The 25,000-nt window shown below is 44.9% G+C and overlaps 1 protein-coding gene across 2 annotated transcripts in view; it reads right to left on the bottom strand.

The window, feature by feature from the left end:
* Positions 1–25,000, bottom strand: part of LOC138968799 (serine-rich adhesin for platelets-like) — a 275,839-nt gene that overhangs the window by 159,117 nt on the left and 91,722 nt on the right. For both annotated transcript variants that reach the window (XM_070341443.1, XM_070341444.1), the window contains one exon: positions 7,429–10,554. In XM_070341443.1, the coding sequence (XP_070197544.1) occupies positions 7,429–10,554 (3,126 nt within the window). The remainder of the gene's footprint in view (positions 1–7,428; positions 10,555–25,000) is intronic.

Genomic DNA, 25,000 nt, shown 5'->3' with positions numbered 1-25,000 from the left:
AATGATGATTTTATTTTGTGCTATTCTTCAAACAGCATCTATGGTGTAGCATGGCGGCGTAAACATGTGCTGCAATTCCTTGAAACGTGTTTGCAAAATAACGGAGAATTTTAAAGGCAATTTTGACGTTTTTGCAACGCATGAACAGAAATTCCACCGTAGCATAAAATTAAAATTGTCATCGTTTATAGAACTGTTGGAGTAGCCTTGCGGTCAGGACATCGGCCCGAAATCTGGAGGTTCTGGGTTCGAATCTCATTTTTCCCCCCTCATTCCCTCTTGAAAATTAAGTAGGGGAAGGGCTCCTAATATGTACCGGCTCCTAATATGGACCACCACCAACTAACGGCGCTAGAGCGCTCAAAAAAGTTTTATTCGCTGTATTCACCCTCTTTGGATAACTTGCACATGTCAAAACAGTTGCAGAAACACAAATCTCAAAACCGTTAGGCTTTTTCTCGGTTTTCACTTTTGGCAGCGTTCACTCTAAATTTGCCGCCTAAAACGGACTCGTTTCTGTCTACAGCCAAAGCTTTTTTCAAACAGAAATGGCTATGACAGCTTAAACCGTATTTGTTACATTTTAGCAGTGTTGACCCCGAGTTTCTACTGCAAACAAAAAAATAATAGCAAAATCTCAAAGTATGTGCGAGTCCCCTAATATGGACCACCTTCAACAAATCGAAGAAAATAAAAGCTAAAGGCTATTTTCATTAATTCGTTAAGAAGCTTGCTGGTAATAACCTATAACTAGCCCTCGAGATTTAAAAAAAAATGCAACGAAAAGTCTTCTTTTCGTGGAAGTTGATAATTTCACTTATTTTCACTCTGTTTTTGATAAGCTTCTTTAGTTTCCTGGTGTGCTTCAAATAATGCTCTCATCAACCCGAAACAGATCAATCTAGAGCATATTTTAATTAGGCTGACTTGTACACTAATTTGTATCATGTTATTTTGAAATATAGGGGGCTTTTTACAGTGATTCGTGAAGGCCGCTTCACTGGTCCATATTAGGCGCCCAGGCTCCTAATATGGACCCTTTGTGATTTTTTCTGTATTTAATTTTTGCTGAATGTGTATCAAAGCTATTTTACTCTAATTAGGCCTAACGGTTCACCTAAGAAAGAAGGACTACCAAACACAAAATGAAACTTCTTTGCACGAAAACAAGCTAGTTATCAGCAATAAAAAAAAAGTGGTCCATATTAGGGGCCCTTCCCCTATGCTCAGCCCTGAGCTACCAGCGCAAAAGTCAAGCGTTGAATGAGCTGTCATGGTTATTGAGGCAGTGACCCCAGTGTAGGTCGAGTTTCAGGCCGCCTTCGCTTTACAGAATTATGTACAGGTTTCTCAGCCCAATCTTTTCAAACTCCTAGCCCCGGTTCAAGTAGTCATAGATAGAAGACAGCTTTAAGAATAGAAATGTGTGTTGGTTGAAGGAACCGGCACAGTAGGCCTATATCTCCCCCTCCCTTACCTACCAGCTGGCTTACCGACTGCCTCTCTAATGAATTTATAAAACCTGCTCTATACCTCATAATAATCACCACCACCACGACGATCACCACCAACAGCTAGCATATTAAATCAAAGATCACCTTTGCCGAATTGTCCGGGACCGCTTGGCGACATAGAAAAAAGAAAGCCACGCAGAAGTCTGTCATCGTGACGTCATTTAGCGTACGTCATTGCAACGTACGTCACAGTGTTGTCAAAATGCACGTATGTTCTCCACGTTTTCATCACATTGAGTTACGTCATGGTGACGTCTTGCAGTTCACGTTGATGCGTCGTCACATATATAATTAACATATTTTTTCTTTTGTGCACAAAGAGCGAGCACTCACAATCACAAACACAATCCATTTTGAAATCCCGAAGATAAGCCGCATTCTGGAGTACTTTAAACAATACCACTGAAAGCACACAGTCTTAGCACGGTAACGTTAACAGTTTGAGTTTTGTTGTAGGCCTACTGCCGCTTGTTTCTTTCTATTCAACATTTGAAACAGTTTTCCTCATACCATATGTATTGGATAAGGTTTCCTTCCCCCCCAAAAAAACAATGCACGCGCTATTTTCAAGCTTAATTGTCGTCTGCATAGTTTTATAATGTTCGACTGTCATAAATGTTTTTGATGACGACGTTACTGTAAAAAATATGATTTAATCCGCATGGACTGTTACGTGTCTGTAAAGAAAAACTTTGAATTCTGCGGTTTTTATGGCATGCTTGGCATTTAAAAACGCTGAACACGAACAAAGAAGGCCATTTATTTGTAGGTCTTTTAACACACATAGACACACACATAACCCACGTACACACCCACGCACGCACGCACGCACACACATACTCTCTCTCTCTCTCTCTCTCTCTCTCTCTCTCTCTCTCTCTCTCTCTCTCTCTCACACTTCCTGCAGAAGTACTCATACTTGTACGATAGTTTACCAGAAGCTTTTAACCTACTTAGCCTACAAACCAGATGCTTGCAGGGAATCATTTTCCGAGCCGGAAGATTACTACGCACACTGTTTTATGATGTAGAGCCGTGGGTGTACCGATGACATTTATTTTAAAAATATCTCCCACTTACAAGGATCTGGGTTCAAAAAGTGGGCCGATGAATTCGCCCGTTCATTCTGTCATTTTGACCGCACGTACGGGCCATGTTTACACAAAATTGCATCCGCAAACACTCGTGTCACCAGGAATAACTTGGCGGCTGCTCATTCCTAAAGGGGCAACGCACGAGCTGCCATTAAAGCCCTGTTTGCAAGGATTCAAACCATTTTTGAGAAAATGGGGATCGCTTGTGGTTTTTTAAGCGTGGTTGCAATATTTTGAAAGTCATCAACTTTCTCCTCGTTCCTTGTTTTCTATTCTTATCAAACAATTCAAAGTTTTTTTTGGTATTCCTCGATTTAGGATTTGAATCTTTAGTTTTGCATACTATTTAACCTACAAGCGGCGTTTCCTATCCTAAATACAATAAATAAAGAACAACAGACTAACGAGAGAGAACGAGATCAGACCAAGACTAAAGAGACAGGTCGCGAGCTGTTGACCTGACCGTCAGGTTAATGAGCTGTGTCAGTTGGTCAAAGTACCGTACCGTACTAATGTAGCGGCAACTGCCCACTATTTCACACCTCACTTCACACGCATTGCACACACACACACACACACACACACACACACACACACACACACACACACACACACACACACACAGAGTTTACATCAGAGAAAAGAAATAAAAAAAATTTGTGGAAAAGCTTATTTTTCAGTTACGCTGAAGGCCGGAGGAGAAGAAGAAGATGACAGAAGGGGAGGGAAAAAGCCCACACGTTTTTATCAAGGGGGTTACGATGGTAAGAAAATAAGCATAGACCTGACTACAGGATCGTACAGAAATCTTTATTTTGAAAATACACTCGTATGCTTCTTGAACCCTTTTGAGCTTATAAGTATAAGCGACATTATAAAAAGAAACACTGGAAACGACGTCTGAAGATGAACACTATGAGACAGAAAATTGAACTGGTCTGGCGTACGGTAGACATTCTCAAACAAGGGTTTGTATTCTTTGTAAATATATCTGTACCCCTAAAAAAACGAAGCTAAAAGTAGACAAGAAAAGCAAAGCAGGCAAAGAGAAGAAAAGCAAGAACACACACACACACACACACACACACACACACACACACACACACACACACACACACACACACACACACACACACACACACACACACACAATACAAGCAGACAAGAAAAGCACTACACATAAAGAGAAGAAAAGCAGAGAACAATGAGAGGTTCGTGGTGAATTTTAAAAAAGCTACAAAAAATCACAGGGCCGAAAGGAGGAAAAAATGTCCCTACGACGGAGGATGAGACGCACGCGCTGTACCCTCCCTGGACAAACAAGAAAGCGAGTCTGACCAGATTTGTTTCCTCCCGCACTCAAACTCCCCTTGGCAGGACTTATGTGACATCCACTTTTTAACCCTTTCGACACTGAAGTCAGTCTTACTTCACACAATTACACACAGAAATGTCACCGGCTGGCACTTGATGACAAAAATATCCAGATCGAATTTCACATCACACACACACCAACACACATGGAGGTAACTGACTACACACGACTGACTACTGTCCCCCCCTCTACGGTCGGGCCGGCCGGCACGGGAGAAGCAAAAAGGCGGCCCCGCAGGGGGAGGGGGACACAGGGACAGGTAAGAGAGGGAAGAGGAGAGAACACACGTGTGCACACCGTCACATACACACAACTTGGTTGTCGCCCTTGACTTTTAACGGCCCGCAACACAGAGAGGGTTGTCGTGAAAATGCATGCATACCTGACCGGCTGGACTGCTAGTCACCGAGTTGATTTCATACAAAGGCGCTTGAAATAGTTACAATTTTAATTTTGTGAACATTATTAGCCATTGAAGAACAGGATACATATGGAGAGGTTCTGTTAAAGCAAACCGAAATCGTCAGAAAAAAATACATTTAACTCTGCAGCAGTCAACTAGGCAAAGAAGGGAACAATGATACAAGTCCAGATAAAAGCAGACACAATGAAATAGTATATAATTATATCCTTGTATCTACTTTTTTTTTTTTTAAAATGTTGTTTCTTTCCTTAAGAACCCAATGGTCATACGAAACCGATTCAGCATCGATCTTATTCTCTGTTTTGTTCTCGGCATACTCAAAACACTAGTCACATAATTTACGGCGTACCACAGTCGGTACTTAAATCTTGCTTATAATCTTAATATCTTAAGTTAAAATCTTGTCCGCGGGATTAAAGTCCCGGAATCCTTGTACTACAGAACATCAGACAGAAATGTAGGTGTGCATCTTTACACATTTCCCGAACACTGAGTTCGTGCTAGTTGCCAGATCGGCACTGTCTTGGGAAATGTACAACCACACTTAGTCAAACCATTGTAAATGCAGTGTCTATTTCACAGTATTTTTTAACTTCAAATCATGAGCGGTAGACAAGCACATTGTGTCTGCGGACACACAGAATAATAGAAATCACGTAAACTAAGATTTCATGAAGAAAAACAAATCCCACCTGAAGTCCACCTGATTCGAGCGCCTATTCATTAAAGACACCAAAACGCTAAATGTGGAGGTCAAGCTCTAACTAGGCTAAGCCGTGTCTCCCTGTCTGCGGCCTACCTCCAGTACTATGTGGCCTTAGGTCAGTACAGTAGGTCACTTCTGACCCATAAACAACGAGAAGGAGGAGTGCAACCATGATTTGAAAACATGATTAGTCTCGGGTTGGTCAAATTCGTTCTGTTTCAAACAAACTTGACGCGCTCGTTTTGCTCTGTGGTCATGTTGGTTTACATTACCACGCCAAATCATCTTAATGGTCGGTCGTGTGGGGCTGGTGGGGGTCGGCGAGGGATTGGGGGAGCCGAGGGCAGGTGGGTGTGAAACCGAGGGAGGGGAAAGAAGAGTCGATGAGGTTGAACCATCTAATATTACTTGATCAGATCAGACTAGTGTATATTTTAAGGGATATTGCCATGTGGAAACATATCATGATATGCCTCATTATCTATGTAGCTGCAATGGCCATGGGCAAACGGACAGGCAGACAGACAGATTGACAGACAGACAAGTGCATAGAAGGATTCGGGGACGGACAGGCGGACAGATAGACAGACACACACACGCACGTACGCACTCACGCATTCACGCACGCACGCGCACACACACACACACACACACACACACAGTGACACACACACACACACACAGTGACACACACACACCGTGACACACACCGTGACACACACCGTGACACACACACACACACACACACACACACACACACACACACACACACACACACACACACAGAACTGCTACACAAGTAGGCAGAAAAGAAGTGGATAGCTTGATTGAAAACAGCTGCCAACTTAGCTGCAACTTGTTGACAGGAAAGGCGGGACAAAATGTCATGTTATCTGCACAAACTACACTGCGATGCAAACAAACAAGACCAAACTTCCACTGACTCGCAGTTAGCGACGTTATCTCCCACTTTCACAGCTTGTCGCGCATTATTATACCACCAACTCCATGCACAGGTCTGACCGAGACCATGTTAGTCACCATGAAACAAGGCACACACACACTGACACACACGCACGCACGCACGCACCCGGCACACACATACACTCACACGCACACACACGAACACAAACACACACACACACACACGCCCGTATAAACACACGGGGTGCGGTCGTGCCAAACCAAAATCATATTCGTGTAATTATTATTAAAGCAACAAAGGACACATTTCGTAAAAGCAGGAACCAAACAAGAACCATACGCAAACTGGCGGTTGACAACACAACAACACACATGTCTGACGAAAAAAAGGTCAGAAGAAAACTAACAGGTCATCAAATAACGCGTATTCGTAGTTTTCTCTCTCAGGACAATTAAATTATAATGTCTGACTTTTGAACACAGTATCTGACCTTCTCCTGAAGCAGGGTCACGAAAGCAAAGTGTTAAAGGCCCACTCCGCCTCGTGAAAACAATTGGGCTCACCGTCTCAGATCTGACCAGGCTTTTGCTCGAGATAAGACCATTCCTCTACTTGGACATATCCCATATATACAAAATCAACATCTTACGTTGGTGTGAGTTGGATGTGCTTGTTTTGTTAAAATTAATTTCTGGAAATTTACTAATTTAATTCATTAAACGATTCCCACGGTGCCCAGGTCGCACCCAGGCTGTTTGCTTTTGGTATGCGACCATGGAATGGAGCAGTCTCGCCAGACCTGAGACGGTGATCGGAACTCTTTTTACCAGAAGAAATGATATTTTCGCTTTCGTTGATTCCCGCGAATTCCTGTGAACGGACGACCGCCTCTGAAAGTGCACAAGCTAGGAAACGCTCTAAATGCAAACAGCATGTGTATAGGAGTACGCATTTGTTTTTTGTGTGTGTTTTGTTTGCTTAACGCCCGTCCACCACGAAGGGTGATATCAGGGCGGTGCTGCTTTGACATTTAACGTGCGCCACACACAAGACAGAAGTCGCAGCACAGGCTTCATGTCTCACCCAGTCACATTATTCTGACACCGGATCAACCAGTCCTAGCACTAACCCCATAATGCCAGACGCCAGGCGGAGCAGCCACTAGATTGCCCATTTTAAAGTCTCAGGTATGACCCGACCGGGGTTCGAACCCACGACCTCCCGCTCACTGTGAGGACGCCTTACCACTAGGCCAACCGTGATGCGGTATAGGAGTACGCATTTAGAACGCTTACTTCCCTTAGTTCATGAGATCTCATAAGAGCGCTCTGTCTCATTTGTTTAAGATGTTCAACAAGCTAGACACACAGAGCAGACGAACAGAACGTACCTCAGACGTCGCAGGAGAACTGTCAGGTGACGGCAGCTCACTGTGCTGCCCATCCGCATCATCACCACCATCACCACCACAAGCTTCACCGCCATCTTGCCCAGTGTGCGGGGTCCGCGGTGACGACTGGGTACTGCTGGTGGCGGCAGAGCTCCCGGTGTCCGACTCGCCTTCAGAGTTCAGCGGCAGCTTCTTCAAGGGCGCGGAGGCCAGCGAAGGGGGCAGGCTGAAGGTCAAGGACGTCTCCGGGGGTTTGGGCGGGGGCAAGGGGGTCATGCCCCCCGCGTTGGAGGCGGAGTACTGGTAGCTGCAGTAGCGCTTGTGCATTGCGTCCAGTAAGGTGCGCGAGATGACAGGCAGGGTGTGCACGTGCACAATGCCGCTCTGACCTCCGCGACCTCCACCGCGTACAGCGTGACCCAAGGTCAAGGCCGCCGTGTCGGAGGTCATCATAGCTAAGCCCATTCGAGGAGCTGCTCGGCCGCCACCGGCTTGCACCGGGCCGTGCCAGGTTCGGGCAAATTTGGGTTTGATGAAGAGACCGCTCCCTCCATCCTGACAGGGGTCAGCTGCGGTAGACTCGCCCGGCATCTTGCACGAAAGAGTCTTCTTCTCTGCTGAACGTTCCCGCTTCTGATCCCCAGGCGTCTGTCTTATGACAACTTCGCTGTCCCCGGTAGTCTGTGTCTTGACAGCTTCGCTCTTCTCTTTTTCCTCCTTTGCTTGTTCTTCCTCGGCGTGGGCGACGAAGGCTGCCAGGAGTTTCTGAAGGTCCTCGCTACATGGGGTGTTGTCGTTGCTGCTGCTACCCCCCGCGACGCCGCTGTGTGAGTTGCTGCGACGTGCGGCGGCCTTGCGACGCTGCAGGACCGGGGTCAGTGAGTTGACCATCACCTGCATCTCGGGCACCTCGTCCACACTGAACCTGAAGTTCTCCCTGTCTCTCGCTTCTGCTGCGTTCTTCTGTGCTTCTTCTGTTGTCCTGCTGACGTTTGCTGCAGTGTTTTCTGTTGCTTTTTCGGTGCCTGCGGATACTCCAGTAACGCCCTTTTCTGTTTTCTCTGTTCCTCTCTGTGTATTTTCTGCTCCGCTCTCCGTTGTGACTGTATTTTCTGCGGCATCTGTTGATTTCTCCTCTCGTTTTTCTTCAGGTTTGCGAACTGTGGAGGTCTCTGGTCTGTCCTCTGAAGGCTTCTCTGCTTCGTTTAAGTCTGAGGCTTTCTTCGTTTTAGCCTTAGTCCCTTTGTCACCTTTTTCAATCTTTGTTGCATTGTCCGTTGTAGTTTTGATTGTCTTCTCCACTGTCTGCTTTCCCGAACTGACGGTTTCTAATACACCTTCTGTCTCCCTGCGTGTATGACTCTTCTTAAGATGCTCTTGCGTTTTGGAAGGGCGGCCTTTTTCAGAAGACCTTTTGTCTTTGCTGGAGGCACCCTTTCTCCCTTCACTTGTTTTGCCTCCTTTTTCTGAGGGTCCTGAACTTATGTGGTCCTTTCGGTCCTTGGCAGACTCCGCGATGCCTTCGTTACAAAGGTTTACACTGGTACTATGGCCTTGTTCAGAGCTTCCTTCTTCCTTGTGTGATGCAGGAGGTTTTCTGTGACCTTTACCACAGTCGTGCTGTTGCCTGATGGAAGGTTCCACTTGTTCGTCGAGACCCATACAGGGATGACTTTGATCGTCTCCGGAACTGTTTAGCTGGACATTCTTTGGCGTTGCTTCACTAGCAGTCGTTGCAAGGTCTTGGTGATTGTCTTCTTCACGGACTAAGGCTGGGTCCTTGGAATCATCTTGCTCGACGTTTCCATGCTGCTCTAGATTGCATCTGTTGGGTGGTTCTGTTGGAACTGACGGGTTCTTTGGGAAATCACTCGACTCTTCGAAATCGAAAGTGTCCGTTCTTGTTGTAGTAGGAAAATTCGTTACGCCTGCAAAGTTCGGTGAAGTGTCGGGGTTTCCCTTCTTTGATTTCGCTCCTTGACTGACATCTCTTTTATTCTCTAGTTTATCTTCGACCGCGAGCAAGTTTGTACCACCAGGAACGTTTAAATTCAGACACTCAGGCCGTTTTGTTTTGCCGACGTCGGCTGTATGACTAGAGTAAGCATCTCCATCAACGTTAGAGACCGGAGCAGGCGGAGACGGACTTTTCGATTCTCGGTCTGAATCGCAAAACATGGGCGGGGGTTTGATGATGGTAACGTCATCTGATTCACAGAAAGCTGAGGACTTTATGTCGTCATAATGTACAGCGTCGACAGTAGCTGCAGGCTCTGCACGAAAAGCTGTCTGGCATGCCGCCTCCACTGGAAGAGAGAGATGGGAGGGACTCAGTGTACCCCCAGAAACAGTCTGCACCTCCACGTCCCGTAAACACATCTCCTTTTCAACGTCCCTGCGACCGCCTCTAGCTCTCCGTGAATGCTGCCCTTTCCCAGCGTTCTTACGAGTGTCTGAAGGTTCTCTCGCACTGGGCTCCTCTGTAAGTGCCAGCAGGTATTCCGCTCCCAGATTGTCATCGTTGTCCACACTGACTGGCTCTTCATAGTGTGCACTTGAACCACTTCCTTCTCCGCTTGAACTTTTCATTTGGCGCTCTGGTGTTTTGCCAACGTCGAAACTGTACCCCGAAAGCGTGTTGACGGATGTAATAAAGTCCTCTTCACAAGTTGGTGCACTTTTGCTGTTTACTGTAAGATTGTCAACGAGCTTTGAACTTTGGTCTTCGCTTTCCGACTTGAATTCAGATATGTCCTTATTGCGTCCCGACTCGCCATCGAGTCCTAAATTGTCCATCACTCTCAGTGGTTTGACGACATTCACCTCACTCCCTATCTGATCTCGTCCTCTTTGGGGCAGTGCCCCGCCATGGCTGACATGTGTGAACTCATCCTGGTCGGCTGCACAGCTCGTTTCTACAGCGTGTGACGTAGCAGCACATGAGGCACTAGAATCGAATGTTTCTGGGTCATCCTGCTGACAAGTGCTTCTGGTGTGTTTTGCTGCCTGGTTGGGGTGGAAGTTGGGGTCACTGGGGGTAGACGGGGGTCCAGAGTGCTGCTCCTCTGCGTTGTCCAGTTGTGGCAAGGGCAGGTTGACCGCCTGGTCACACACTGTCATAGGGAACTGAAATGAAAACAAAATGAGAAAAACTATATTAAAAACAAATCAGAAAAAAAGTTAAGACATGAGTTGACAAATGACATGAGATACTGTTCAAGCAAGGATGGATGAAATGAAACTATTTAACAAATGAAAACAACTTCTCCAAACTAATATGTTTAAGGGAGAGAACGTGACACTGTATCGTGTTCTCACGCCAAAATTATATTGAGTAACAGAAAAAGAAACTAGGTGGAAGCCAGAAAAAAGGGGCGTAAGTGCAATGCTACATTGAAGAAATTAAACAGTAGCGGGTATAAAAGCGACAGCGACAACACAGCATGGCAATGATATTTTTTGCATGATTTTAATCCGTCCTGTGAAATTTGACACCCAGAGATCTCTTTAACTCCATTTCTTCTTCTTCTTCTTCTTCTGCATTCATGGGCTGAATCTCCCACCTACACTCTTTATTTTCCCGAGTGGGTCTTTACGTGCATGACCGCTTTTAGGCAGCCATTTAGGCAGCCATCGTGCGCAGTGTGCACCTGTTTGTTGCCCTATTTCGAAGCTAAGTCCATGTGCACGTACAACTTTCCTCCCCAGGCCCACAAACATGCGACTCCGTGCCCAACCACACACACACACACGCACACACACACACACACACACACGCGCGCGCACTCTCTCTCTCATAAGTGGCAATGGCCAAATGAATAAACTATCTGCGTCTGCGGTTTTCTCTCTCTCTCTCTCTCTCTCTCTCTCTCTCTCTCTCTCTCTCTCTCTCTCTCTCTCTCTTCTCTCTCTCTCTCTCTCTCTCTCTCTCTCTCTCTCTCTCTCTCTCTCTCTCTCTCTCGGCTTTCTCTCTCTCTCTCTCTCTGCAACCCCCATCTCAGGCAAACCCAAGTCAACCTCTCTCATTAACCCATACCTGACAAGGGACCACCCGTGAGCCTCCCTCCACCTCGCCCTGGCAAAACCGACACATTGTGTTCACCACTTCACAGTCTCAGCAAAGAGGTCTCAGACAATGAGAAATAGAGAGGTGGAGAAAAGCTGTCTTCCTGTCTGCCAGACACCCCTGTTGTGCAGTGTTACACAACTCTATTGTCTTTTTTATCCACTATGTGTACAATGAAACCTCCTGTTTAAGACCCCCCCCCCCAATTTAAGACTCCAATCCCCCCCCTCCCTCCTTTACGACCTTGATTTTTCAGATTTTTTGTCTCATAACCTCTGTAAATTTACCCCCATTTTAAAACTTCCTTCTTTTTAAGACCTGATTTTCTCAGATTTCTCAAGGTCTTAACACAAGGGGTTCCTCTGTAGCCGTTTTTGTGAGACAAATGTTACAGATAACACAGAAAGTAGGGTGCGTTCAAAAAACACTGCCGTGTCAAGGGTACTCTTGTACTATTATACTTTACAGTAGCAAGTACAGTAGCTGCGGGCTGTTAGGGTAAAGAATGAAATATGTGACCAGAGAGTAAGGCTGTTTGGGGTTAATCTGCTAGTCTTGTGTACACAACACTGTTTGACACCATTGCATAGATTCCCTGGTCTTTGACCAAATAGAACATTTTTTGTTTAGATACCATTGTCGTTAAAAGAATACAAACGTTTTGTTACATGCGATGCTTGTCTGGATTATCTTCCTTTTATATTTGCTGAAGCCGCAATAATTATATAAGACGTCCTTTTACATAAGTTCCTGTAATGATTTCTTAAAACGCATTTCTTTTCGTCTGTGGCAGCGAAACTCACTGGATAATTTTCCGCGCCATTTGTTTACTTTACTTTATTTTGGTGTTTAACGTCGTTTTCAACCACGAAGGTTATATCGCGACGGGGAAAGGGGGGAGATGGGATAGAGCCACTTGTCAATTGTTTCTTGTTCACAAAAGCACTAATCAAAAAATTTCTCCAGGGGCTTGCAACGTAGTACAATATATTATTACCTTACTGGGAAAATGCAAGTTTCCAGTACAAAGGACTTAACATTTCTTACATACTGCTTGACTAAAATCTTTACAAAAATTGACTATATTCGAATTCTATACAAGAAACACTTAACAAGGGTAAAAGGAGAAACAGAATCCGTTAGTCGCCTCTTACGACATGCTGGAGAGCATCGGGTAAATTCTTCCCCCTAATCCGCGGGGGGTGCCATTTGTTTTGGACATTAATTTGATGTACATTTTCAGTATTCGATTTGTTATGAAGTCTGTTCGTTGTAGCCAGCAGAAGATATTCCCCATGCAATACAAGCTTATGGAATATTACTGTTTGATGTCACTGATTGTTCGGGGATGTAACTGAACGAAGAGTTGATCATATATCCTCCACTAAAGCTGTGAGGATTATGTAACGGTCCTCCACCCCAACCCTTCAAACTTGGTCGTGTTACAGGATTGACATTCGATTGTTGTTTTTACTCAGTGTCAGCTATTTTAGAACAATCAAAAGCCCATGTAAAAAAGAAACAGTCAGAAACTCAGTCGTACGTGAAAGAAAAAAATCACGTTCGGAGGTAAGGGTACATGACGAATGGCGTAGGAATCGGTGTGGGGGGAGGGGGGGGGAGGGAGGGGGGGATTGACGCCGCTACAGCCCTTTTGCCTTGGGTTGGCAAAGGCTGACCAGACCTACTCAGAGTATATCTTCCTACATACCTGATAAACAAGTACTTGTATACAAACTACAGTAGAACCTGTCAGTAACGGCCACCCAAGGGACCGACCAAAAGTGATCGTTATAGACAACTGGTCTTTATGGAAAGGTGACTACTATAGACACAAATTTGTCGGGGATCCTTTGGGGTGGTCGTTGCGGACAGGTGGTTGCTTTCGAGAGGTGGTCATAAGGGCAGGTTCAACTGTATATGTGCGTTATCCCCAGGATGATCTTTGCAGCTAACTGAGCACTAAACCAGAAAGTCAGACGTCGACGTAAGCTTACAAAAAAGTGTGCCACCTGTGTTATTGTTACTCTACGGCCGAATGAGTGCACAGGTGCACAACGTATCTCCGCTGAAATAAAACAACATGAGAGTCTGCAAGGTGAAACCCCGAACAGATGGACAGTGCCATAAATTGTGGTAGGCTTGGCATTTCCCATCTACCGCTACATCTACCACTGAGTACATAACCAGAGTGGGTACAACTCAATGACATCCTCACACAAAATCATAGGAATGTGAAACCTTGCGGCTCTCTAAAGAAACACAGAACGTACAGGAACGTACAGGAACGTGTCTGTATGCGCTTCAACTGCTGTGAAGTTTTGCTCACTGCATCATTATAAAGGTTATAGTCCTTACGGCAGGGCAATAACCCCTTGAAAAATACCTCGGAAAATGTTTTAATGGTTTTGGGTAGTTTAACTCCTGAAGTTTACAAATCCGCAGGATGACATCTTTAAATCCTTGGGCAAATTGAGACAAAATTAATTATAGGAAAATTAGCAAATGTTGATTTTTTTGTTTAGACACAAAAGGCATTCCATAGAAAAAAGGGCTAGAATGGCGTCATAACTTCATGACGTCGGGAAAACGTAATGAGTAATATGACGACACGTACAGTATGGCCTGTAGTGTTGTCCGTGTCCGTACTTGAGCTCCTCTTCCAAGACAAAAAACAAAGGCATTTGACGTGTTTCATTCTGCTAAATGGAAACAATTTGCACATGGGTGTATATGGAATTACATCCAGGCTGAGAAGATGTGAAACCTGTGTTATTCGTGGACTTGTGATTAGTGCGTATGGTGTTCCAAAGCACAGGTTTCACTGTCGAAGATAAAACTTGTAAATTGATCTTACAAAATGGCGGGCGATGATCAAAGAACATCGTGAGAGACTAGTTTTCTCCGCGATTTGATTGTTTACCAGACGATAGAGCTATTTTAGATGGAAGCGTATGCCATCTTGTGACAGCTGTTCATTAACCAGTGTGTTCGTAGGAGTGCTTAATTTCTCTGCAGAAGATCCATGCGTGAAAATCGGTGAAGTCTTTCAGCAAATGTCGCAGTTTGTAAGCGAGTGCTACAGGTGCAAAATCTCAAACAACATATCACGTGAGAGATATGAAACCTGGCTAGCTAGAACCTCCAAGCACCAGTCCACATAAATCAAAAACTACCGCCCACATCAGCCCATTGCTGAACGTCCATCTGAAAAGGGCTGTATTGCAATTCTACGGGGATCTTCCAAATCTTGATCCGGTTGACTCTGGGTGGTTGTAGGATGGGCAGAAAACCGCCTGGAGTAGAACCTACACCAACTGAAGTCATGCTAATTTTGAAGTGTGGCTGTGGAGAAATTTACCATGTGCAACAGCATGCTGTGGTTGCGCAGTCGGTCAATGTGCGAGTGCCATCTTATGTCGATGTCTACTCCTTCGAAATTGCACAAATCCGCACTGGTCATCCATCGTAGTCATCCGCACTGGGTATGTGCAACAGTCACCTTCACCGGTCACCAGCACTGGTCATCTGGATCGGTCATCCACACTGGTCATCATTTGCGGTCATCCGCACTGGTCATCCTTTTGTGATCATCCGCATCGGTCATCCGCACTATTCATCCTTCATGATCATCTGCACTGGTCATCCGCACAGGTCATCCTTCATGATCATCTGTACTGGTCATCTGCACTAGTCATCGTCCATGATAATCTGCACCGGTCATCCGCGCTAATCATCCGCACTCGTCATCCCCACTGGTCATGTTTCATGATCATCTGCACTGGACATCCGCACCGGTAATCCGCACTGGTCATCTGCACTGGTCATCCTTCATGGTCATCTGCACAGGTCATCCACACTGGTCATCCGCACTGGCAATTCTCACCGGTCACCCGTACTGGTAATCTACATGACATCCTGCGTAATCATCGGGCGTGGTCATTTATTGGTCATCAGGCATAGTCATCCGCTACCATTTCGGCAATTGAAAAAAGGATCGATGGTGGCTGCCCTCAAACTGGAAACTCACTGCATGACCATGTCATCTTGTGTGGTAAACCAGCGTGGTCATCCCGCCTGGTCATCTGGAGTGGTAAACTACACATCATCCTGTGTGGTCATCGGCGAGGTAAAGTGCATACTAACCAGTATCCCTGGTTCGTCGCCATGACCTTTACGTTATGAGATAGAGGTCTTTTGTATATGAGACATGGTACATCAGGTTTAGCCTCTTGACATGACGCCTAATACACCTCCTCGGGGCGTCACTAACTGACACAACACTGTGTATATGGTGTCAATCGCTTGGCGCTGTGACACCTTACAAGGCCTTTCGTCTGATGTATACATTCCTCACCTGACTAGATTTTTTTTTTTTTAAAGAGCACAAGATAACTTTAAGTTATTCTGGGTATTACAGCCACTTTTCCAGGATTAAGTTGTTATCTGCTTGCTCACCGACCAAGTCACTCATTGATTCTGGAACCCACCAGGATGGTAGGGTCACTTCAACGACGAGCGCTTCATAAGCTGTCTCCACCTCTGGCGGCTGTGAGCAATTTTTGGGAAGTTGCAAAACATTTCCCAATCCACTCTGTAATGATATCTGTCCCTCTGTTCATTTGTCTTCTCTATCTTCTCTTTCCGCGCACCATACCCTGTAAGATGGTCTTGGAGAGCCCGCCTGTTCTTGTTACATTGCCATACAATCTCAGTTTCGTCTTCTTGACAGTGATCTTTGTAGTGATGCACGTGCTAAGTGATGGTTTTGCAGACATTAAAATATATGACCTTGAAATTGTTTGACCTTGAAAACGTGTGACCTTCAGTGTTGGTGAACGTTTTTATTCATGGCAAGTTTTAAGAAGACATTTCGTCATTTTATCTTCAAAAATAGTATAATCCTTTATCATTTGAATGAACATTTGACATTCATATGACCTTGAAATGCGATGAAGGTCAAGCAAAGTGCAACAGTAATCAAAGCCCACAACACATATAAGCTTAAACCATTAGCTGTAACTGAAAAAATATATTGCTAAAACTAACTATATCATCCTGCTCCGTTAACCAGTTTTAACGGTCCCTCAACAGACCAGCCATTCGGGTTATAGTGTCTGCTAATCATGTAACTGTTGTTATGCATATTAACTCCCGTTTTATCTCCCGGAAAACATAAATAAATACAGTTCTGCTAGTTTATAGCATGCAGTTTCGACTATTTTGCAGTCTGGAATCCATCTTGTCCGCCATCTTGAATACATCAAAATGCCCAAGGATGACAGAGTGTCATCCGTCGGATCTGTAATCTACAGACATCACAGAGTTCAAAACAGTCAAAACATTCTCCGAGGTATTTTTTGAGGGGGTAAGGTCAAAATCGGGAAATGACGACCTGACTACTTGTAAATATTGGTGGTGTTTTTGTGTTTTGTGTTTGTGTGGTGTTTAAAAAACAACAACCAGCATAACAATGCAACAGGAGCAGCAGCAATTACGAAGCAATTAAACCAGCTCCTTTGAACTCTGTGAACAATGCAAGCAGCCTTGTTTATATTTTGAAAGTCTGCCACTGGATTATTCTTTTAAATCTGATTCAAGGAAAATGAAAACATTCCCTACCGAGTTGAAATAAAAACAAAACAAACCAGTCAAAGAAAAACATCTACAATGAGGAAAAAGTGCACTTAAAACGCATCTCATCTGAACGCAGCTGTAGGCGACATTTTTTTTATTTTTTTTTTTTATAAACAAAGAACTATTTACGTGAACCAGACTAACTGACTTTTGACACGTTCGACTCGACTGCACGTCCGTTGAGATAGTGTATGTCCCAAAACTATTATCAAGGCGGACAGTCAGGTAAGAGCCAGATACGGCTAGACAACACAGAATGAAGTGTTCTATATTTGTTAACGTTGGACCCCTTCTGGCCGCATTGTCGTCACAGAACTGGCGGCTGGCCTGAACGCTGAACGCATTTAAAGGCGCTTTGTGACCAGTAATTCAAATCCGCACTTTCATTGGAACCATTGCGCAGCCGAACTTGAAAACCACGAAACGTCAAGGGAGCTTCTTCAAAGCTCTCTTAAAAAGGTCATGTAATTTTCAAGGAGGCCACTATGAATTTATAGCTTTTTGTTGAACCGAAATATGGTTTTAAAAAAAAAAGAAGTTATATCCATAAATTGTTGAATAAAACACTATTTTAAACCAAAAGAAGGCGGCGGGATAGCCCGCTGGGAAGGAGAGGGGAGGGGGGGGGGGGGGGGGGGGTGTTGAAGGTATAGTGTTTTTGTTCCCTTCGACGAGCACCTATCCCCAATCCTGGACAGGTGTTTAGTGGTGAACATGACCCCTTAAAATGAGGAGGAATGTACCTTTGGTGCTCTTCTGACGGGATAGTGTCTCTTTAAAAAAAATATTCTGTCTGAGGCACTACACTACTATAGTGTATGTGACCGCCTGCATGTATCGCCCCACTTCTGACTGCAGTGTAGATCATGAGTTGACATGTTTTAATCGGACGGCAGTTCAGCCCATTTTGGAGTGTTGTCCAAATAGACATTACGGCGACAATATAAAACAAGGGCTTGAAGGCTAAAGGAGTTGTGGAAAATGTTATTGCTCTGTCGCTGTGTGTGTGTGTGTGTGTGTGCGTGTGCGTGTGTGTGTGTATATGTGAGTGTGTGTGCGTGTGTGTGTCCGAGTCTCTCTCTCTCTCTCTCTCTCTCTCTCTCTCTCTCTCTCTCTCTCTCTCTCTCTCTCTCTCTCTCTCTCTCTCTCTCTCTCTCTCTCTCTCTCACTTGTGCTAGCCCTCTCCCTCTCTCTATTCCCCATATCTGTCCCACTCTCTCCAAAACTGTAACATTCATCAAGCTAAAAAAAACCAAAACATCACCAATATTTCCCGAATCATTACTACCACCAGAGGAAAAACAACACCCTTTTCCCCCACAAATCATAACCATGCATCATTAACCCACACACAAAAATCACCGAGTATCAGAATCCACTTAAACTCCATTGTGAAGCTCTGAAGCAAGAAATTCCACTGATCAGTTGTCAGCATCGACCGTGACTGTTACACGGAGAATACTTCAAGCAGTTAATCCCTGCATTTTTGCTTCTCTTCGCAAGAAGGTCATAAATGACGGAGAATGCACTGAGGTGGTCACTTTACGGGAGAGAGAATTTAAAAGACTAATTTCTGGTTGTGGGAGGTATAGTATAGTGCATGTGCCCTGATGGCGAGGTTGGATTGGTGTTTTTGTCGGTGTGGCGTTTGCCATGCTGAAAAAGCATGTTTATGTGTTGCTGTTGTTTTGGTTGTTTGGTGTGTTGTTTCTTTTGTTTTGTTGTTGCTGTTGCTGTGTCAGTCTCCTGCTGGTTTGAGTAAACAGGGACATTAATAGACGGGATAGAAAAAGAGTTGAGAAAAAAGTCAGGCAGGCAGACTGACAGACAGAAAGACAGACGGTAGTGAGAGAAAAAGAGAGAGAGAGAGAGAGAGAGAGAGAGAGAGAGAGAGAGAGAGAGAGAGAGATGGAGAGAGAGGGGAGAGAGAGGGGAGAGAGATAGAGAGAGATGGAGAGAGAGAGAGATGGCGAGAGAGAGAGGGGAGACAGAGGGGAGAGAGAGAGGGAGAGGGAGATATGGAGAGAGAGAGAGATCGAGAGAGAAAGAGAGAGAGAGAGAGGGAGAGAGAGAGAGATGGCGAGAGAGAGAGGGGAGAGAGAGGGGGGAGAGAGAGGGAGAGGGAGATATGGAGAGAGAGAGAGAGAGATCGAGAGAGAGAGAGAGAGAGAGAGAGAGAGAGAGAGAGAGAGAGAGAGAGAGAGAGAGAGAGAGAGAGAGAGAGAGAGAGAGAGAGAGAGAGGGGGGGAAGGGGTGTCGACAGGCAGCCACACAGACAGATAGACAAACACACGCACAGACAGACAGACAAGCTGACAGGTGGACACTAAAACTGAAATGCAGACATAGCACACACAACAATGAGAAGAATGCGTATCTACGGCGACATTTCGTATGCAGGCAAACAGATTTTGTTCTCCCTCAAAATTCCCCCCATTAAAATGAAAACGAAACCTAGACGTCCAATTAAAATCGAGCTTTGCCTGCGCACCTGCCTACAACACAAAGTATCTCTGTATACACACACAGTGCGTAGGCAAAAAGAAAAAAAATTCGCTAACACTGTCGCTAAACCTGTTTAAAGCAATTAAGATGAAGAAAAGTTTGGTTTCCGCCCAGTTAAACGTTGTCTATGAATCCATTCTTACTTTACAGTTTTTCTTTGAAGTCATTTAAAATAGACCGGTATGATGAAAAACATGAAAATAACAAAACACACGGCTGTCAATGATCCGAAGAGCCTTGCTTGTTGTTTCCTGTCAAAGGGAGGTCTCATTTTGAATTTTTACTATCGCCACAACACCTCTTCAACCTTTCCATTTTATCATTGACGTCACAGGATCTAGGAGTTCGTCTTAAAAAAAAGTTACAGAGCACTTGAAGTAAACAAAAGTCTTCTGTTGCATCGAGGATAAAATTAAGAGGGGTATCATATTTAACGTTTTTTTCTTTTCTTTTATTCTTTTTAACGGGATTGCCAAGCGTATATAGCCATCAACATGTGCCAGGTCGGGATTGTTAAGCGTATAATTTATAGCCATCAACATGTGCCAGGTCGGGATTGTTAAGCGTATATAGCCATCAACATGTGCCAGGTCGGGATTGTTTAGCGTATATAGCCATCAACATGTGCCAGGTCGGGATTGTTAAGCGTATATAGCCATCAACATGTGCCAGGTCTATAAAATAAGAAGAAAAAAAGAAAGAGAGGGAGGGGGGGGGGGGGAGAGAGAGAAATATAGAGAGAAAGAGAGAGTTTGTTTGGTTTGTCTCTTGTGTTGTAGTTTTTTTGCCTCGTTATATTTTGCTTGCCTCTGCTTTCCTTGCTTTTTGTTTTTGTATGTTTTCCGTCGCTTTGTGCTATTTTGTGTTCTTGTTTGTTTTTGTTTTTACATTTTTGTGTGTATTATAAACATATTTGTTTGCAGCCAGTACTCAGCACTTCCAGTCTCTTCCTTTCTGTGGTAGCAACCTTACCCCGCCGCCGAGCTCCTCCTCCTCTTTCCCTCGCGCCTTTACTCTTATCGCTGGTGTATCAGTTCTGTGCTGTCGCGTGCGACCTTTTAAACTGCTAAACCAGAACTTGAAAGGCGACAGACACGAAACCGCAATGTCATGATATGTTAACGTCAGCAACTGTCACAAAAAAATGTGGTCAGGTGTGCGTCGTAATGAGCAATTTCTTTCTTTAAAATGTTCATAAGCTTCAATCTCTAGCAAAAATCTATGGTCCTGTAGATATTGGGTAATAGTGCAGCAGCGTAGCAAAAGAATTGTGCATTTTGTTATACAAGCACCAAATTTGGCACAAATGTACATTGATATGTTGCGAATATTTTCAGATATTGGGCCACTTAAAATTCTCTCTATATGTCCGCCATATTGGATTTCAAAATGGCCGCCACTTGAAACCTACGTTTGCTATTATCTCTGGACATAATGCAGCTATTGACTTGATTCTGGTATCCAAATGTATTTTTGGGGGGGCAAGGAATCCAATGGTACCAATTGCCACTTGGTATTGTCAAGTATTTGCCGCCATATTGGATTTCAAAATGGCTGTTTTACTTTACATGGCTGCTTTATGATCTACATTTGACATTGACTGCAGCAGCACTGTACATCCTGCAACACTGTGCCTACAAGCACTACTGTCTGGGAGAAACCAGGGATGCAGAGGACCTTCCCGAGTTTGAAGACTGGTGTTGCCAGAGAGGAGAAGACATCCCCTAGTTTCACTACTGGGCAACCGTGCTGGAACTAGAAATGTTGGTTCAAGTGTATGTGCGTTCTTTCAGGCAGGGATCGTTAATGATGTACCTCGATGCTCTGACAGAGCACTGGATCACACCCACTATGCTAGGTGGATACCAGTGCACCTGAAGGACATGGCCGAACTCACCACCAAACACCCAGATGTATCCAGGAAATTCAGGGAAAGCCACTTCACCGTTCAGAAAACACAGAGAGTGTTCTCGTCTTCAATCCCGATTGACCAGGCACATGAGCAGAATAATGGCTGCATCAAAGGAGACGGAGGAGCAGTTGGGCTCACTGACAACCCTAGTGCCCTACGTCGCTGGATAGTTGCGGGACCAGAAGTTGCCAGGGTGATCGAAGAATTCCAGGATGGGAGCCAACACTGGAGACGGCAAACAGCAGACACACGTCATCATGATCAGACGCCAAGTGTACAGGCCTCATTTGTGAAAGATGTTTGCTCTCTCGTTGGTGTCATAGAGGAGATGGGCGACCCATTCGAGGAGGAGAGTCAGGATGTAGTCAAACTGGACACAAAGGAGATCGCAGGTCCTGCTGCCGTGGAGACCGTGATGAATGCCAAGAGGATTGGCCAAGAGCAGTTCGAGGCTTTCACCAGAGAGTGTCTGTTGGACAGAACAAAGGCAGTGGACGACCCCATTTCTCGTAACAAGCTGAACGTGTTCAGCATTTCCACTCCAAGAAGCCAGAGCAAAGTTAAAGGTCAGTAACAGCTCGCCTCCCTCAGGAATGACCGTGAACTCTTCGCACGCATGTACATTGGCTGCCAGACAGATGGAAACCTCGAGGAGTTCTTTCGTCACGAGAATCAGGCATGTCCTCCTGCATTGTCTGATGGTGGAAGCCTCTGCACTGGTACCAAGAGTGATCTCCTCACATGCTTGGAAGAAGTCTCCGACGCAAAGACAGAGACTACTGTCACAACCTGTTTTGTGCTTGATGGAGCAGCCATCGACCAGATGCTGAAGCCGGCTGCATCAAAGACCTCTGAAGAGTATGCACAACAGATCGTCATCCCATATATGTCCACGAAGCCGCAAACAGTGTCACGCCTGGCTCTGGTCTGGAATACTTACCTTGCTGATTCACTGAAAGGTAGTACATGTGCAAAGCGGAGACAAGGCGTGCGGACACGTGTGGTGGCTGCTGCAGCCGGACCAGGAAACTGGCAGAACTTCCTACGAGTAGACAGCAACAAGACCGAGGTGTTCAGGTTCCTCTCAGCAGCTCTCATTGAATGGTTCGACCAGGAGGACAAGCAACTCATCATTACTGATGGAGAGGCAGTGCTCAGCAAGCCACTACTGCCAGATCTGACCTCACTCGCCCCATGTAACCATGAAGAAGCTGACAGTCTGATGTTGCTGCAAGCATCTCACGCAGCCCAGCATGGACACCATGCAATTCTCACCCAGACCATAGACACCGGTGATGTGGTGCTGGCAGTGTCCCTGGTACAGGAGTTGCAACCAGAAGACAAACTGTGGCTGGCATTTGGAACAGGCCAGCGTTTCCGATACCTAGTATGCAGCACATGAAATAGCAGCTGGACTGGGACGAGAGAAGGCTCGTGCACTGCCAATGTTCCACGCTCTAACTGGATGCGACACTGTGTCTAGTTTTGCTAGACGTGGTAAGAAGACTGCGTGTGCAGTCTGGACGGTACTGCCAGAACTCACTGAGGCGCTGCTGCTGCTGTCCTCTACACCGTGTGACATACCAGACGATGCAATGCGCATGATCGAGAAGTTCGTGATCCTGTTGTATGATCGAACCAGCAAATGCACAGACATTGACAAGGCCAGGAGGAAAATCTTTGCAAGGAAGAACAATGTGCAGCTCATCCCTTCAACGAAGGCAGCTCTGGAGGAACATGTCAAGAGGGCAGAGTATCAAGGTGGACATGTGTGGGGTCAGATACTGCTGCCAGCACCAGAGCTCCCTCCACCAACCAACTGGGGTTGGTGAAGGACTGGAGAAGGACAGTACACACCTTACTGGACCAGGCTACCTGAAGCAGCTCACAGCTGCATTTAGCTGGTTTCTTGCAAGTGCAAGAAAGGGTGCGTGAGGCGCTGCAAGTGCAAAAAGGCTGCCCTTCAGTGCACAGCCCTCTGTGTGTGTTAAGGGGACTGCACATGACGATGAGTCAACAACATACATGTAATTGTGGCAATGCTGAACTTGTTAACATCACACTGTTTATGTACACGTATCTTCAGTACCGGTACATACCTAGCCTCAAATACCAGACCATTGTAGAATGTCAGTATACACATAGCCTCAGATAATAGACCATGTAGCATGTCAGTATTATACCCAAGACATTTACAGAACTAAGGCATTCTTTTCAAAGTATTGTGTTGAATCCAATATTTGCCTAGCTAATTTCCAAATACAATTATATAACAGACTGTGATAGATAATATTAAGTTGACATTGGTACCATTGGATTCCTTGCCCCCCAAAACATACATTTAGACACCAGAACCAAGTCATTAGCTCCATTATGTCCAGAGATAATAGCAAATGTAGATTTTAAGTGGCGGCCATTTTGAAATCCAATATGGCGGACATATAGAGAGAATTTCAAGTGGCCCAATATCTGAAAATGTTCACAACATATTAATGTACATATGTACCAAATTTGGTGCTTGTATAACAAAATGCACAATTCTTTTGAACATGTGGGCTAAGCCGCCCCACTATAAAGCCTAATTTCTCCCCTTTCCTGTCTCCCTTCTCCTCCTTTTATTGCAATAATCCAGCATTAAGTACTGGGGACAAATGCATTACCAAATACTTTGAAACAAACCCATCTAGAGAATGAGCTAGAAGGAGTTTTGATAGATATCAAGCATTTAATATATATTGATATTAATGTATATTGATATTTCGTATAAATTATATCTATTTAAATCGTAAAAATAAACAAGTGGTTTTTTTTAAACCCACATCAACATTTCACCCTAACCCTGCTTTCCATACAATACAAAGCAATTGTTTTCACTTCGTTTGTCCGTCCGCCTGCCTTTCCCTCACCCCCCCCCCCCCCCCCCCCCCCCTCCGTCTCTCACTATCACTTTCTCTGTCTCCCCTCTCTCTCTTTTTGAGCACCCATCCCCCCCCCCCCCCCCCATAAAAAAAACCCACCCACTTTTCAGAGAAATTCAATTACGTTCTGCTCAGAAAGTGGAACTGCCAGGAGCCTAATACAAACAATAACAAGTCGCGTAAGGCGAAAATACAACATTTAGTCAAGCTCAGTCGAACTCACAGAATGAAACTGAACGCATTGCATTTTTTCCGCAAGACCGTACACTCGTAGCATCGTCTGTCCACCGCTCGTGGCAAAGGCAGTGAAATTAACAATCCAGAAAAGCGCGGTAGCGGTTGCGCTGAGGAGGATAACACGCTTTTCTATATCTCTATTCTTTTTAACTCTCTGAATGTGTTTTTAATCCATACATATCATATCTATATGTTTTTTGGAATCAGGAACGGACAAGGAATAAGATGAAATTGTTTTTAAATCGATTTCGGAAATTTTATTTTAATCATAATTTTAATATTTTTAGTTTTCAGAGC

This window comes from Littorina saxatilis, linkage group LG6 (genome assembly GCF_037325665.1).
Source record: "Littorina saxatilis isolate snail1 linkage group LG6, US_GU_Lsax_2.0, whole genome shotgun sequence".
Classification (NCBI taxonomy): Eukaryota; Metazoa; Mollusca; class Gastropoda; order Littorinimorpha; family Littorinidae; genus Littorina; species Littorina saxatilis.
The sequence above is the reverse complement of the archived record's forward strand: the minus strand, read 5'-3'. Positions and strand labels throughout refer to the sequence as shown.